Genomic DNA, 17,479 nt, shown 5'->3' on the forward strand with positions numbered 1-17,479 from the left:
GGGGTAAAGGAGACAGGGAGGGAGGGAGGGGGAGAGGGGGAGAGGGGGAAAGAGGGAGAGAGAGAGAGAGAGAGAGAGAGAGAGAGAGAGAGAGAGAGAGAGAGAGAGAGAGACTGGAAGTAGAAATGTTTCTAGTAGATTTTCATTTCTTGAAAATAGCATGTAACCCCGACTTTCAAAAAAGAGTCATCTTTGATAAAGGAAAAATGATAGAAACCTTCTTCCCCCTACTAGATGGCAGTAGTGTCACCCTTTGTAAAAATGAAAAAAAAAAAAAAAACTACAGAGAAATTCCATTCCATTCTATTCCAAACACATTTTTTGCCTCTATTTGAGTGAGAGAAGCTGTTCTCCCCATAGACGAAAACCCTTGCTTGAAAGGTCCTGACTGTTAAAACTAATCGCAACAAAGGCTCCTATAGTCTGATTTCTTCAGAGGTCAATTAAGTAAATAATCCGTAGGGCATTAATAATGGTGTGTCCAAGGACCAACCGCATAGACCCCTGGCCCACCCATTCAGAAAGCTTTTTAAACAGAAATACATTGTGGAACTTCTCAGGAACTGGACTATAATAAGGACCTAGGCCCCCTGCCATCCAGGGGGCAAGGGCTGGGAATGCTGTGTCTGCCCTGAAGATCTCGTCTGGAAATTGCCATGCAGGAACATAGAGAAAAGGCTAGCACTAGCTTCTCTGCCAAGGCGGCGGTGTAAGTGGGGAGCCATATCATCCCCACATCCTCTGAGAGCCCACAGGGCCAAAAGATTGGGGGAAACCCGGAATGAGGGCCCCAGGTCTGTGCAGGCAGTTCCCTGAGCCTTCAAGCCCAAGCCCCTTAGCCCAATCCAGGACATTTGAAGCTGGAGAAGCCACAAAATGAAAGATACGCAGGATTCTAGCTCTGGGGAAAAAAAAAAAGTGTCATGGGCAGGCTTAAGCCTGGGGGAGGCTGAAACTTGGCCCCGAGAAGTCCACCTAGGTGACCTCCCGCTGGCTTTCCAGAAACAGTCTGGCCACTGAGTTCTGACGGCAAGACTGGGTTCTGATCCGACAGAAGGTCCATCACTCACTGTGGAGTTCAGAGAACCATCTGCCAGACATTATAACATCATGGAAGATGGAGAAGTCATACACTTGGGGTGGGGGGGAGAGGAGAAGACTGGCATAATAGTCAATGGCGAAGCCCTAGCTGCTTCTCCCCTGGCTTAGGTTGGGGAGGATGTGAGGGCGGAGGTCCCCAAAGCCAGGGCATCTGGGCCACACACCTGGAGCCATCAGTGGCTGGGGTCGGCTGCTTTTTTATTTGCAAAACCCCTTAGCACTGGCTCCATCGAATCCGTCCACAGCCTCCCCAACCCACCAAGATGAGCTGAAGAACGACCCCCCCTCCCCACTTACAACCGAGCAATAAAAAAGGGGGAAGGGGGAGAACCTTTGTTCCCATAGCGTACAACTTTACTCTACAACCCTGTGGCAGAGCCTGCATTTTAATCCCTCCCGGAGGCCGGTGGGCTGCGTGCCCTCGGTACTGCCCGGATTCCAGAGAGCCTCCCAGGCTCACCCCGGCCCCATCGCACCGGGCAGCAAGAAGCCCCCCACCCTCCCACCCCCACCCCCCTCAGCCAGCTGATACCCGCAGGTGACACCCGGCTATTTTAGCACATTAATACAGGGAAGTAATTCGGGGCTCGCAGAGGAAGCCCCGCCGGGGCCCTCCGGTGCCCAGCCTGGAGCACCCCCTTCCCCCCCCCAACCAGCAGAAGTGCTTTGCTACAAATAACTAGAGTTTGCGCCGAGGCAAGCTGGGAAGTGAGAGCTATTTGTAGGGCCGTCCAGAAACACCTGCAGAGAAAAATCAAATTGTGTCTGGAGAGCTGGAGAGCCGTCTTAGCGATGCTCTCCGGAGCATGTGGGGGGTCGGGTGGGAGAGGGGGGAAGGTGTCGGGCTTCAGGAACGGGATTTACACAGCAATCGCTCCGAGTCCTGCCCCCCTCCCTCTCCAGCCTAAACAGCTGTCCAGCTACCCCCCCCCCACACACACACAAACACCCCAGGATCAGTCTCCGCCACCATCCCCGTTCCGAAGGGCCCCGAATGGTCTTTTCTCGCCTTGGACTGGGTACCCCCTTCTCATCAAGTTTCTGCAGAGGAAAAAGGGGGGGGGACGGAAGGGGGGGAGAAGCGCGCAGACGGCGGACAATTACTGCAGCTGTAGGAAGGCAATTTCCTCGCCCCGCGGTGGCGGTTTGCGGTCACTCTCGGTGGGGATTGTTTTTGCATGCTTCCCTCGATCAAAGGGGATGCCCCCCATCCCTCCCCCTCCCCCAAAAGCAAAGGACCATCCCCCCCACCCCTTCACAGCTAGGACTAGGGAGGGAGGGGAGGAGGGACAATGCGTTCCCCCGGTCGCCCCGGGAAAGGCGCCGGGAGTCGAGCTGGCCGCCTCCACACCCACGCCCCCACCCCCGGCCAAAAGTTGCGAGCTCGGGCCCGGCAGCAGCGGCGGCGGGGCCGCGCGAGCGGACCTGCCCGGCTCACCTGCTCGGTCGCAGCTTGACTTCTTTCTTGCTGTCCACGATGGAGGGCACGCAGTTGGTGAGCTCGGTCCAGTCGGCGTGCAAGCCGCAGCTCCAGCCGGTGGAGAAGCGGGAGAAGAGCCAGGTCTCGCGTTTGCCGGGCCGGTGACAAGTGCATTTCTTCTGGCCGGCTTTGCACTCGCACGGCTGCTCCAGCTGAATGTTGCGCACCAGATGGCGGCCGAAAGTGGTGCCCCCGGTCTTCTGGATGTGCAGGAAGACGATGAGGTCGTCCCCCTTGATGTTGAAGTCGACCTTCCGCAGGAGTTCGGCGTCGGTGAAATTGAGGCGGGCCACGAAGCGGGGCGGACTCTCGTCCTCCGTGCGGTACGGGTCGGCACGGGACGAGTGGAACGCCTGCAGGCGGAGGAGCTGGCATTCGGTGCCGGGGCAGACGTACTGCAGAACGATCACGGCGAACAGGAACAGCATCACCAGGGCCAGGAGCAGCTTGTTGGATTTGTCATCCATGGTCCGCCCGGAGGGCGGCGCGGGACGGGAGGGCAGGCGCCCGGGCAGGGAGAAGGGTGCGAGCGGCTGCGGGGCGCTCTTACTGGCTGGGCGCGCGGAACACTCGGCGGGGGCCGGCAGCCGCGTCCATGAAACGTGTGAGCTCGCGGGCTGGCGCGCGGGAGTGGGACCCGGAGCCGGGGCGGGCGCCGGGGTGCGCGCGGGTGCAGCCTTCGCCCCTGTCGCTGCCCCTGCCGCTACCGCGGCCGAGCCCGCTTCCTTCCTTCCCGGCAGGCTCAGCGCTGCAGCGCTCTCCTGCTCGTCCTGCTCCTCGCCCTCCCTCTCTCTCCTCTCCTCTCCTCTGCTCTGCTCTCCTCTGCTCTCCCTCTCTCTTCTCCCTCACTCCGCCACAACACTGGGAACCACTCGCAGAGAGCCCGAGCCCGCCCCACTTTCTCCCGTCGGCCGGCCCGCCTCCCTCACGTCGGCCCGAGCTCCTCCCCTGCTCACTTAGCTCCTGCCTGCACTTCGCCTCCCGGCCTCCTCCCAGGCTCCGCCCCCCGCATCCCTGGGCTACACTTCGCGGGCGGCCGAGCTCCTCCCCCTCCTCCGGCTCCCTCCGCAGGGCTCTCCGCCCCGCCCCAGACCCGCCCTCCGCGCACACCTAGCTCCCGGGGCGGTGCCGGTCCCACCTTGGGCGTGGAGGGAGGAGGCGGCTTGGGATGGGCTGGAGCACTTACCCCCTCACGCACCGGCCCTCCCCCCCCCAAAAAATCCCCCCCAAACTGCTCGGCTCCCTTTCTAGGGTCCGAGCTGAGGCCGGTGGCTTTGGCACCCGTCTATCTTAGAAGAATTCCTGGCTCTCTACTTTACCTCCCACCAGCCCCCCCCCCCCCTTGAAATTGGGCTGGAGGGACTCTCGGGGACTCTCTCGGGAGCCCGCCTTCCTCAGTAGGGGGTGTATTAGGGATGGTTCAGTGGTTCGGCAAATTGAAGTCGGAGCTGCCGGAACCAGGTTGGTTTCGAGACGTGGGGTGGGGATGGGGGTGGGAGTGGGGGTGCGCCGTGGCGGTAACTGGGAGGCGGGATACCTTCCCACTCTCAGAGACCTTGGGCAAGTCTCCTTATCAGCTTGGGGTGTCTCCGTTACCCCCTCTGTCCAATAAGGAGGATGGCCTGTGGGAGTTCCGAGGTCCCGGCCAGCGCTGGCCATTCGGAGAAGGGGCGGGGCGGGGGGGCGGTCTCACCTTCTTTCCCTTCCCCACCTCCTTTATTGTAACCCGGGCTCTGGGGACTTTAACTGAGATGTCAAAGACTGGGGGGGGGGGGAAGGGGGAGGATCAGACGCTATCTCGTCCAAATCCTTGCTTTTACAGAGGTGGAAACTGAGGTGCGGGGACGTCGATGGGTTACTGGCCCAAGGTCACACAGGTAGTAAGCGTTGGAGGTGGGACAGAGATGACGGGAAAGGAGCTAATAAGAGCGTGCTTGCCGTCGGTAGCGTCTGTTCCTCAACTGAACTGCGACCCATCGAGCCGCCGGGACCCCAACTCATATCGGTATCTGATGCCTCCGAATCCAAAGCCATGGACGCTTACCCTCAGGGCACTTATAGTCTAACGCAAGGGATGGGATGAGTCAACAAATAACTGTTAATAGAGGTGCCCCGAGTGCAAAAAAAAAAGGGGGGGGAGGAGAAAGCGGTTCACTTGCAGCTGAAAAGGGGGGCGCCTCAGGGCACGCTCCTTTGAAGAGGTAGCCTAAAACAGTTGGAAACGAGGGAGGAGTCTGGCCAAGGATTGGAGGAGGATGGGAAAAAGCAAGTCGTGAACCTGGACATGGTGAGGAGTCCAATTTAGCTTGCACGTGGTGTGAGGAGGAAAAGAATTCGATAAGGCTGGGAAGGTGGGGTGGGAAAGAACGCCGGGGCTGGGGAGCTGCTGAAAGACTTTGAGAGCAGGCTCTTGGGGGCGCCCGAAGGAGATCACCCAGGAAGAATGGAAAATGACCTGCAGGTGGGACAGGCCGGAGGCTGGGAGGCCAGTTAAACCGGCTGTTGAAATAGCAGAGAATTAGGGATTAAAGCCTTCTTGAAACCACTGTTGACAATAGGAAGATGGGAGAGGACAAATGCAAGAGAGATTCTGGGGGGGGGGGAGATGGCTGCTATGTGGGTGATCTATTAGCTTAGACACAACCCTAATTAGTTTTGCTGTGTGCCGGAGAGATCGGAAATCTGAAAACCTAAGTCCCAGTCCCAATCCAGCCACTTCCGTGAGTCGGTGTGGGTGGGAGACGGAAGGCAATATTGCTGCCATCACCCTAGCCGTTCTAGAAGAGAATGTGTACCAAGAGCCAAGGGTGCTGTGCGGTGCCGTACGCTCCATGTCCCCGGATGCCGCTCCTGACTCGGTTGCTAGTGAACCGCATGACCTTGAACTTCCCTTCTGAGTCCGTTTTCCCCTCTAGAAATTGGGTGCCATAATACTCGCCTCCCTTTCCCGTAGGGTGGCTCAGAGAAATGCATTTCATCATAAACTCCCTGGGCCTCAGTTTCCCTTTCCGGATAAAGAAGGATTGGACTGTGGTCCTTGCCACTCTAGAGCTATGATTCTGGAAAGCAGAGAAATGGGGACTGTGGTTCTCAGATAACCCCCCCCCCCATCTGAAAGAATCAACCCCTCCCCCCCATTCAGCACCGATTCCGAGTTTACTCTTGGAAAGGGGAGTAGGCGGAGGGGGGAAGGGAGGGAAAGGATGCCTGAAGAAAACGTCAGAATTGCTTACGCTGTCATTGTTCTCTTCCCCCACCCCCACCCCCTTCAGCTAGCTCTGGGTGATCCGGGTGATGAGAATACCTGAAATGTAGCTAATATTGCTCAAACCACTTCATTTGCGGACCACTTTGGATTCCCTCGCCTACTAGACACTAATAACTTAGAGACTAATAACCTCTCACATTTCTATAAACAATTTACAAAGCCCTTTCAGTCCATTATCTCCCACAAGCCTGGGAGGTAAGCACTGCTTCTGGCAAGCTCCTCCTAGCCCCCCCTCACTGGGCCTCAGTTTCTTACTCTTTGAAAAGAGGGGGTTGGACAGCTCCCGGTCTCCCAGGGTCCTTCCAGCTCGAGCAGGCTTGTGATGGTCCTATTACCAAGCCCCACTTTTCTGAAATTCAAAGAGATGAAGCAATTTGCTAATAATCCCTCTGGAACGAGTGGCTGAGCCGGAGCTCACATCCCGGGTCCTCGGAAGGCAAAGCTGCCATTTGCGAGGCTCTCCTGCTGCCTCGAGATCACCTCCCCACCCACACACCTACACTACACCCCAAACCTCCGCTTGAGATAGAAACTTTCAGCATTTTCCTCTCGGGAACCTTTTCTCGGAGATACTGACAAGTTAAAAGCCTGCACTATTCCAGCTTGGAAGCCACGGGCTCCTTTTATAAAGGAGGGGAGTGCAGCTCCAGGAAGGAAATGGACATATCCTAGGTCATACGCAGTGGGCATCGAGCTTTAGACCGGAAACCTGGTCTCTTGCTTCCCCATCGAGTGCTGCTTTCTCTCAATCCACACAGTCTCTTTCAAAGATTGGGATGAGCCATAAATCATTGCTATAAATACTGCCCAAACAGCCCTTTTCTCCGGGAGAGCTAGTTATATTGCAATTAACCGGGGATAAAAGGGACCCTTTCTGAAAATTTCCCTTGGGAACCCCGGAATTCAAACACACCACTGCCACAACTGATTAATTGGGCTGTGAATTGGCTGGATATTATTTCATTGATTTTTCCCAGCCTCCCCCGGTGAGAAGCGAGAGAAGCTGGTGCTATCTCAGAAGTTCCACGCCACAGTCAACAGTGACTCGGACGTGGGCCCATTCCTCCGGACTTCTGATCAACAACACCTCGGTGGATGGGGATGGAAATGGCAAGTGTGTGAACAGAGAGCCTGCCCTAGTCAGCTGACCCTCTAGATAACAACTTCAGGTTCCTGCAGAATGTTCCTGAGCGGCATGGTGCGTCCCACTCCCTTGTTCTAGACTCCTTCCTCTCAGTTCCTCTGTTCTATTTTCCTCACCTGAGGATGTCTCCTTAGCCAATCAAAGTCTTCATACGGGTGCTTTTCAGGAAGATTGTAGACTCTACCATCTGGGGTCTAACCTTTCTCTTTAACTCCTACAATCCAGCCTATCCTAGGAGGTCCTTTCTCTCCATCCTCTAAGGTCCCAGTTCTGAAGCGATCTCCTCTGTCTGCCTGTTACCACCTGAGGTCTGGTCTCAGAATCATCTCTAGCCTCTGGAGTCTATTCTCTGAAGTCAACCTCCACATGCCATCCTCTGAGTCCATCTCGCTAATTTAGCCTCTAAAATCCATCCTCCGAGATGTATGCTCGGCTCAACTCCATCTTTTGAGGGAATGGATGGATGAATGGATGGATGAGTAGGTAGGTGGGTGAGTGGATGGATGCTTGGGTGGGCGAATCCATCAAGTGGATGGATGGAAAAGTCTGAAATTATTACTATGTGCTATCAATGAACTAAATATTAAGGATATGAACATGAGAAACAAGACAGTCCTGACCTAAAGGATCTTAAGCTCTAATGGGGGGGGGGGAGAATACATATAGAGAAATGTGACCTGGGAAGGGTGTTTTGGTGGCAGTGGTCAGTGAAACAATAGGGCAGTCTATAGACACACCAGGTAATGTTGATCTGGGTATAATTCCAAGAGCTTGGACTGAAAAGAGGGAGAGGAGTTATCCCTTTCCATCATCTGAGACTTTCCTTCTGGAATCATGTCCCTTCTTCCTCTAGGTTCTGCCCTCTGGGGTCATGTCTTTGCTCCCTTCTATGACTTCATTTCCTCACTCCTTCCTCTGGGATCATCTTCTCCATCTAGCTAAGTTAGATACTCCGTCACCCCCAAACCTATTGGGAACACGAGGAAAGAACTTCCCTAGATACAGTCTCAGGAGCTAACAAATTTGACCCGACTCCTCCAATGACACACGGAACGCTGTTCACTTTGCCTCCGAAGCCTCTGAAATCCGGTCTCTTTCTCTTCCTCTGCCCGAGTCCTTCAGTTGTGCTCACCGTGTAATGATTGAGCCGGCCAGTGATGTCATACATCCACTGCCAGTGCCCTCGGAACAGAACAAAGGAGGGAATTTCGGAGCGATGACTGGGATGTCTTCTAGTTTCCCCCCATTTTCGAAATGGTCTTCTCACAGTCCTAATGATAGGGGAGAGGCAGTGCTGACACGGAAGGAGGAGCAAGATAATTCCTGATGGGCCACACTTTGCTTTGGTGACAGGACCATTAGCTGGAGAAGTTGCCTCTGCTGCTCACAGTTAACATTTCTATAGCACTTTACAATTCCCAATCACTTTCTATCCATTATCTCACTGGATCCTCACAATAGCCCCGGGAGAAAGGTAGTGAAAATATGATTGGCTCCATTTTACAAAGGAAGAAACTGAAACTCTTAAGGTGAAAAGCGGCTCATCCTAGATCTTAGTGAGGGGCTGATGCTAACAAGGGGCGCCCAGTTCCACCACATTTGTGACCACGTCCGAGGCCCTTGCCACTGCGTTCTTCCACTATCCTCTGCCCAGTCCCAAGTCGATCTGTCCAAGACAGTGCAGAATAGCCAGTTGCCTCCATACTCTGATTGGAGGCAGTGCCCCTTACTCCCTCCCGCTAAAAAAGAAAATCAACCCTGTGCCTGATTTTTCACCATTATCATCCCCTGGTGAGAGATACCAAAGGAAGTATCCCTTACTTCCAGGAAGGAAGAAGGATACTAAAAAGAAGCCTACAATCCCGGCACTTGATTACAAGGCAAATGGTTCTCCTGGGAGCTGATGAGCTTTGTTCCCAAAGGAAAAACTCCTCTCAGTGATTTTGAAGAAATGGAGGGCAGAGAGAATATAAGGGAGAGAATCTGCTCAATTGCAAGTTCTTTGAGACAATCATAGCCCCGGATAGAGCTTGCCTTGTTTTTTTCTGTACCAATCAGGGAAGCTGAGGTCTTACCAGGCCCTTTTCTTTCCTTCAGCTTGGTATGATTTTCATTATTTTTTCGAGAACCATCCTTCCAGAGAGATTATGGGTCCACAAAAAGTTGATGATACTGGGAACTTAAAGGTCACTGCTATCTGCATACTGCAGTCCCGGGAATGCATCATTTTTGCTATTGTTAGTGAGGCAGCAAAGAGCACAGGCCTGAGGGTCAAAAGACTGGGCTCTAGTCCCAGCTTTGCTGAGATCTTGCCGTATGACTTTGGCCAAGTCACTGTCACTCTTAGAGCCAGTCACGTCGCCAGCAAGATGCAGGGACTTGGAAGGAGGCCCTGTCTGGTTCAGACTCTCAATGAGAAATGAATATTTCTTTATGTTGCCTCATTTGGGGCTGAGGTCCTAAAAGCCACTGACACGTCACTAGTTCTTTGCTGAAGTGAAGCTCCAGAGTGGAGCCCCGTATTTGGGTTCCTCTATGTGAGCTGCAGTTTGGCATTTTCCCAGAATGTGCCATAAGGGGGTGACAGCGCCCCTTTTGCATCAGAACAGTCAGAATGAGACATCTAGGGATGCAGGTCATTAAGGATATGGCCTAGTAGAAAGAGCTCTGGACTTGGAGTCTGGAAGTCTGTGTGTGAGGGATTGTATGTCCAAGACACTGGTATGGGGCACCTTAGGTCAGAGGCAAACCGACTTGTTCTGGGCAAAGGCAGCTCAGGAAGGTGAGAGGCCATATGGGCATTCTGGGATAGTGTGACAGACCTGAGTTAAATCCAATGCCAGACACTTTTTAGCCGTGTGCCCAGGAGGAAGTTGAAACTGAGCCTCAGTTTCCCTATTTGTAAAATTGGTATAATACTCATAGTATCTCTCTCACGGGACTATGGTAAGAATCTAATGAAACAAAAGATTTTCTAGACTTCACAAAGGTATATAAATGGGAGTTGTCAATAGCAGCAGCAACTCCCCTTTTTCCTGTGACCAGATCCTTAGTCTGTCTTAATATAGGTCCCCTTTTCCATAGTGCTTTAAAATTTATAAAGCCCTATCTTCATGCCCAGAGGGCAGTACAATTATTCTCCTAATTTTACAAATGAGGAAACTGAGATTCTATGAGATGAAATGGTAGTGCTGGAAGTGGAACAGAGGTCTTACATGATTCCAAGTCAACATGCTCCCCTTTTTTTTCTTTTTTAGAGGCCCACAGGGATAACTGGCCCAGGGTTACATGGCTACTAAGTGGCTGAGGTCTGATTTGAATTCACTGCACCACCTTGCTGCCACAACACATCCTTTCTGCTGAACTATTTTGCCTTTCTAACAACGCAGATACACAGATAAATGCAATCTGGACCCAAGACTTCTGCCCATTGGGGAAACAGAAAGAAGAGATTACCCTCAAGTGAGTAGATACCCATCGATTGGGGAATGGTTGAATAATGGCCAAATAAGTTATGGTATATGAAAGTAATGGAATATTATTGTTCTTTGAGAAATGATGAGCAGGTAGATTTCAGAAAAGCCTGGAAAGATTTATATGAACTGATGCAGAGCAAAACAAGCAGAACCAGGAATACGTTGTACTCGATAACAACACGATTGTTACCATGATCAACTAGGAATGTCTTGGTTCTTCTCAGTGGTTCACTGATCCAAGGCAATCCCAATAAAAATGGAAAATGGCATTTATATCCAGAGAAAGAATTATGGAGTCTAAATGTAAATCAGCACATGCTATGTTCACTTTTTTCCCTTTTTCTGTTTTTTTTTCTTTCATGCTTTTTTCCTTTTTGTTCTGATTTATCTCTCCTGACGTGATTCATAAGGAAATGTGTAAAAAAATGAATGTAGGTGTATAACCAGAAAAAAAATTAAATTATGTGGGGAAAAAAGAGATTATCTTCCTTTGCCTGGGACCTCAATGGGCAAACTCCTTGGGATCAACCTGATTCACATAAATGAACAAAAGGAAAAAGTTTCCCTATTTCTATGGATATGGAGATACCCATCCAGCTTTCTAAATTCTTCTGTCAAGGAATCTACCATGTATCAACAAAAGTACCTTTGACCTTCATAGTAGAGTCAAAGGACTAGAGCAGGTTAGACCCATAGCCCTGACCCTGAGTTATAATTGTCCTGTAGAATCCACTCTATCAGAGAAAGTCACCAACTAAAGCAGTTTTTCCTCCCTGCCCTATGGCTAGAACCCACCCAAGGGCTAGGGCAAGAAGGCCCTTATGGTGAATGATGCTTTTGAAGTAAGTAACAGAGAAAAGCTATGACTAGGAAATCTCTTTTCAATGAAGGTTCAAAACTATAAGAGTCACATTTTCAAATGGATCTTTGAATCTCATCAATCTGGGTGTTCCCTCTGACACCGTATATTTCCAACTCCATGCTTGCCTAAATTCTATGACTCTTCCACATGTCCTCCAGAGAGGGACACTGTCTGTCATATTCATCAGAAGGGGTCTCAATAGAAGCTTTCCTTGATTTTTCATGAAATTTAACAATCATAATAATAATATTTGAATGTTTAGAAGAATTACACATGTTTAACCTATTTTGAATTACTTGTTGTCTTAGAAAGGGGAAGGGGAGGAGAAAGGGAGAAAAATTTGGAACACAAGGTTTGGCAAAGATAAATGTTGAAAATTGTCTTTGCATGTATTTGGAAAAATAAAACACTACGAATAAAAATAATAATAATAATTGAGATTATAGCTCACATTTCCATTACATTTTAAGTTTATTTTTAAATGTATTCTTTGCAAGTGGTGGATTTTATTAAATTGATTAGGATGGCAACAAAAGAGATAAGAGGGACTGATTAGAGTACTCTAAATTCAGTAGCAATGCCCAGGGCCTGGTACCATGTATCAAAAGAAACCTATCATTTACAAAGCACTTTTCTTTCAACCATCCTGTTGAGTCAGGGAGTATAATTACTTTTAGCCCCATTTTACAGATACAGAAACTGAGACTTAGAAGCCTGGCTAAAATCAGATAGCTAATGACTATCAGAGGAACATGTACTTGACACCATGCTCACAACTTAGGGATGCAAAGATAGGACAGAACAGTCCCTGCTTTAAGAAATTTACTTTCTTTTAGAGAAATGCAATTTGAGAACAACTCGGAACACTTCACCCCTCTCAGATTGGCTAAAATGACAGGAAAAGATAATGGTGAATGTTGGAGAAGATGTGGGAAAACTGGGACACTGATGCATTGCTGGTGGAACTGTGAAATGATCCAACCATTCTGGAGAGCAATTTGGAACTATGCCCAAAGGGCTACTCAATTGTGCATGCCCTTTGAGCCAGCAGTGTTTACTGGATGTGTGTCCCAAAGAGATCATCAAAGAGGGAAAAGGGCCACATGCGCAAAATATTTTGAGTTCTTTTTTTGGGGGGGTAATGTCAAGGAAATGGAAACTGTATGGATGCCTATCAGTTGGAAAATGGCTGAATAAGTTATGGTAGATGAAGGCAATGGAATATTATTGTTCTGTAAGAAATGATGAGCGAGATGATTTCCAAAAGGCCTGGAGAGACTTACATGAACTGATGCTGAGTGAAGTGAGCAGAATTAGGAGAACATTATACACAGTAACAACAAGACTATGTGATGATCAACTGTGATGGACTTGGCTCTTTTCAACAATGAAGTGAAGGCAATTCCAATAGACTTGGGATGGAGCGAGCCATCTGCATCCAGAGAAAGAACTATGGAGATTGAATATGGATCAAAGCATAGGATTTTCACCTTTTGTTGTTGTTTTTTCTTTCTTTCTCTTGTTTTTTCCCCTTTTGATCTGATTTTTCTCACACAGCACAACAAATATGGATGTACGTTTGTAAGAACTGCACATATTTCACCTATATCCTGTTGCTTGTTGTCTTGGGAAGGGACAAAAATTTGAAAGGTTTTGCAGGAGTAAATGTTGAAAACTATTTTTGCACACATCTGGAAAAATAAAATACTATTAGAAAAAGAAGTTTGCTGGGGATACCACCATGTCCATATATAAATATATACCAAATTCACACAAAGTAAATATGGAGAAGGTGAAGGTGGGAGGTAGTATAAGGATCTGAGAAAGATTGGGAAAGGCCTCATGTAGGTGATATTGAGACTTGAGTGGAATTAGGGCTTTTTTTTCCCTTTTTTAAAAATAGTATTTTATTTTTCCAAATACACGCAAAGATAGTTTTCAACATTTACCTTTGTAAAACCTTGTGTTTCAAATTTTTCTTTATCTCCTCCTCCCTCTCCCCTCTCCAAGACAGCAAGCAATCCGATATAGGTTAAACAAATGCAGGAATTATGGGGTTTAAGAGGTAATAGTAAAGAGGAAAGAATTCTAGGTATGAGGGCCAGTCCATGCAAAGACACAAAGATGGAGATGGAACACTTTGTGTGAAGGACAACAAGCAGGACTGGAACAGAGCACAGGAGGCAAAACAACGTGGAAGAGTCTGAAAAGCTAATCTGGAGGCAGATTGTGAAGGACTTTAAATGGCAGACTAGCTTGTATTTGAGCCTCGAAGCAAATGGAGCTCAACCACTGGAGTTTCATCGGCAGAGTCCATTAAAGGACAGGTATCACTCATTTTCATTAAGGGTTCCCATGCATTCTTCTCCCCATAATCTTGTGAAAAGATTAGCATCCCCATTTTCCAGATGAGGAAACTGAGGCTCAGGGAAGGAAAGAATTTTGGCCACACTCACATCTGTAGCAAGTGATTGGGCAAAGAGCCAAAGTGAGGTCCTTTGATTCTATATCCAGTGTTCATTCTCACTCTGTGGAGCACTTTGTGACTGCAAAGCTCTCTAGAACTGTCAACTCTAATTATTAATATGTTTAAGGAAGCAGTGATGCTGTTCATATATGCCGTATCATGCTAAGCAAGTATGGTTTCTTCTCCTAGCCTGCACATCCTCCTCCACCCTGTCTTTCCACCTGTCTCTCATTTTCTGAAAACATTTACACTCTCAATAATAAGCAATTTTGTCACAAAGCATGCAAACCATTGAGTCAATTTGTTTCTGTTTCTGTCTGTCTCCCCAAAGTGAGCAAACTCTACTACTTAATGAAAACACTGTGTTCTGAAATGCAAGCTTCCAAATTAGAGGCGTCTGATGGGTTATGGGCACCATTCTCAACACTAGTCTCAATTTGAACGGGGAAAAAGATTAAACCATTTTGACCCAAGGGTTATTTATTTTGCTTTGTGAAAACCCAAAGAGATGCACTGGTCTGAGAGAATTCCAAGACGTGAATACTGTTAGCCAAATGCACGTACTAAATGAATAAATACTGTAAAGGAGGCATGCAAACAGAAATGGAGTTCCCAATGGGCCCATCATTTCTGAAGGCAATAAACAATTATCACCCTTTCAAGGAGGAGGGATTTTCACCATTTTCCTCCCTTCTCAGTCACAATAGATTTAAGCAGCGGGCCCTGCCTCAAACTTCTCCCTTCCCCAATTATTTTCCATACAGCTGCCAAAATAATCTTCTTAAGCCTATCCCTACTCCAAAAGCCTCCATGGCTCCCTATTGCTTCTAGGATCAACCATCAAGGCCAATAGAGATCCTCTACAATCTGGCTCCAACTTAATTTTTCAAACATTCCCCTTCGCACATTCTATATTCTAGACAACCAGTTTGCCGGTTCTTCCTTGGAATCAAGGAGGGTTGAATTCAAATCCTGTTTTTTTTTATTTTTTATTATAGCTTTTTATTGACAAAATACATGCATGGGTAATTTTTCAACATTGACCCTTGCAAAACTTCTATTCCAACTTTTCCCTCTTTCCCCTTACTCCTTCCCCTAGATGGCAGGTAGTCTAATACATGTTAAATATGTTAAAGTATATGTTAAATGCAATATATGTATACATATTTATACAGTTATCTTGATGCACAAGAAAAATGGGCAAATCCTGTTTTTTGACACCTATTAACTGTGTGACTATGGGAAACTGATACTTGGAATACCTTTGGAAGGCTGTCTTTCATGTTTGAAATACACTCCTTTCTTCATGTCTCAGAACCTTTAGCTTTCTTCATGGTTTGCCTCAGGTATTAGTTCCTTGTGAAGCTTTGAGCTGAATCAAATCCTGCCATTTGTCAGTGCTGTCTTACTCTTCAGATGTCTTATATGCACTCTCTGTGATATCTGGGATTTAGCTCTAAAAGATCTGGGATCATAGATATTTCTGGTCTATAGTGAGGAAGCTGAAGTTAAGAGAACATAAGTTACTTGCCCAGGATCATAACAGATAGTAACTGATCAACACAGGCCAGATTCTGGGTGGCCTATTCACCCATGCTCCCTAATTCTGACTCCACTGCTCTTTCCATAGTTTGGCATAGACCAGAACAAAACGAGGCTATTTGTTGATTGATAAGTTTCTCAATATCAAAGATTGGAAGGTGGTTTACCTGTAGACATGTAAACTTAGGGTCACTCAAATTTCATTTTTTTCAGGGAATTCAAGGTTTATTTTCAAAGACAGGGTAAAGACTAACTTTGTTTTTTTTTTTTTTATAATAGCTTTTTATTTTTCAAAATACACGCAAAGACAATTTTCAACATTCACCCTTGCAAAAACCTGGTTTTCCAAGTTTTTCTCCTTCCCTCCCCTAGACAAGTAATCCAATATAGGTCTAAACATATTTCCACATTTATCAAGCTGCACAAGAAAAACCAGATCAGGAAAAAAAAAAAAAACCAAGCAAGCAAAGAACAACAAACAAAGATGAAAATACTATGTGATCCACATTCAGTCCCCATAGACCTCACTCTGGATGCAATCTACTGGAACTGGCTCCAATCACTTTGTTGTTGAAAAGAGCCAAGTCGATCACATTTGATCACCACATAATCTGTTGTTGCCATGTACAATGTTCTCTTGGTTCTACTCACTTAGCATCAGTTCATGTGAGTCTCTCCAGGCGAAAGACTAACTTTAACAAAGAAATGTGTAATGTGAACTCTAGTGCTTGAATCCAGCCTGTCTCCCACCCCCAACCCCCATCTTTCCCAGGCTGGGAATTATGGAGGAAGAATAGGTTTGTGAAAAGTTCAAAGAAAAACTGGTTGACACTGTGAGACAGATGAGTACAGAGAGAATCCAGGAGGTGTTAATCCCAACTGAAGGGGCAATGGAAAGAGCCTTTGAGAAGGTTCACAGTATCACGAACTTAAAACTAGAAGAAACCTTAGATGTCACCTAGTCCAAAGGTGTCAAACACACTGCCAAGGGAGCCAGAGTAAAATGTCAATGATTAATATTTAACGAAAGAAATAAAAGGACAATAAAACATAAATAATGTTAATATGTGGTTTTAAAAGTCAATAATATGTGGCCATCACTGTCCTTTTGTAGGGTTTGCGGCCCCCTTTTTTTCTGTCTGAGTTTGACACCGCCACTGGAGTGGTCTCTCTAACCTTATTTTAAAGAAGAGGAAACTGAGGATCAGAGAAGTGATTGGGATCGGACAGGTAGGTAATAACAGAGTCTATACTTCTCCCAAGACCATTAGCTGCAAATCTAATACCTTTTCTGAATCCAGTGCTCTTTTCATGGTCCCAGTTAACATAGCCAGAACAAGAAGAAGCTATTTGTTGCTGGATAAGGTCCTCAACATCAAAGTTTGGAGGAAGGTTTGGTGTAAGGGAGGGTCCTAGGAATAAGATAGTTGTGATGGCATTTATAGCAATGATATTTGCGTACTCTGCTAGGAAAAATATAGCAAATGGGCCAGCAGCATATTCTACGTTAAACCCTGATACTAGTTCGGTTTCTCTTTGGGTTAGGTCAAAAGGTGCTCGATTTGTTTCTGCTAGTGTAGAAATATATCACATTATGGCAAGCGGTCATGTTGTAAGTAGACCTGTAAATATGAAGTCACCAATATTTCAGTCTTTTCAGGGAAGACAAGGAAAGGCTTTTGCACTACTCAGAGCAAAAGCCCAGGTAGATCCCAGGAGGGCAATGGTCCAGTGGTTGAAGGAGTTGGCTAGTTTCTCAGGCAGCTGTTTTGAACTCAAGCTAAAGAGCTGAATTTAAGGCTCAAATAGAAAAGGATCTTCAATCCTCTAGAGAACAAGAAGGGACTAAAATAAATAGCCATTTCTTGGGACTTTTGAAAATAGTATTTAGAACTGAAAGGCACCTGAGAAGCCATTTCGTCAGGGGCTTCTTAAATTTTTTTGTCTTGTCACTCTTTTTCACCTGAGAAATTGTCATGTGCCCTCAGGTATATAGATACATAAAATAGGTATATAAATCAAACATTATCTGATAATAAATCATAAAAAAATTATTTTAAAAGTTCTTTGGTATACATGTAATTTTCCCATTCATTAAAGCTGAAAGCAAATTTGCATGCTAATAAGATGGACGTTCTG

General features: G+C 47.4%; 1 protein-coding gene across 2 annotated transcripts in view; it reads right to left on the reverse strand.

Annotated features, from left to right (window-relative positions):
- HS6ST2 (heparan sulfate 6-O-sulfotransferase 2) overlaps positions 1 to 3,522 on the reverse strand; it is a 283,186-nt gene extending 279,664 nt beyond the window's left edge. For both annotated transcript variants that reach the window (XM_031944845.1, XM_012553261.2), the window contains exon 1: positions 2,540 to 3,522. In XM_031944845.1, the coding sequence (XP_031800705.1) occupies positions 2,540 to 3,048 (509 nt within the window). In that variant the 5' untranslated portion in view covers positions 3,049 to 3,522. The remainder of the gene's footprint in view (positions 1 to 2,539) is intronic.
- Positions 3,523 to 17,479: the final 13,957 nt, after the last annotated feature.

The sequence above is a fragment of the Sarcophilus harrisii genome, chromosome X (genome assembly GCF_902635505.1).
Source record: "Sarcophilus harrisii chromosome X, mSarHar1.11, whole genome shotgun sequence".
Classification (NCBI taxonomy): domain Eukaryota; kingdom Metazoa; phylum Chordata; class Mammalia; order Dasyuromorphia; family Dasyuridae; genus Sarcophilus; species Sarcophilus harrisii.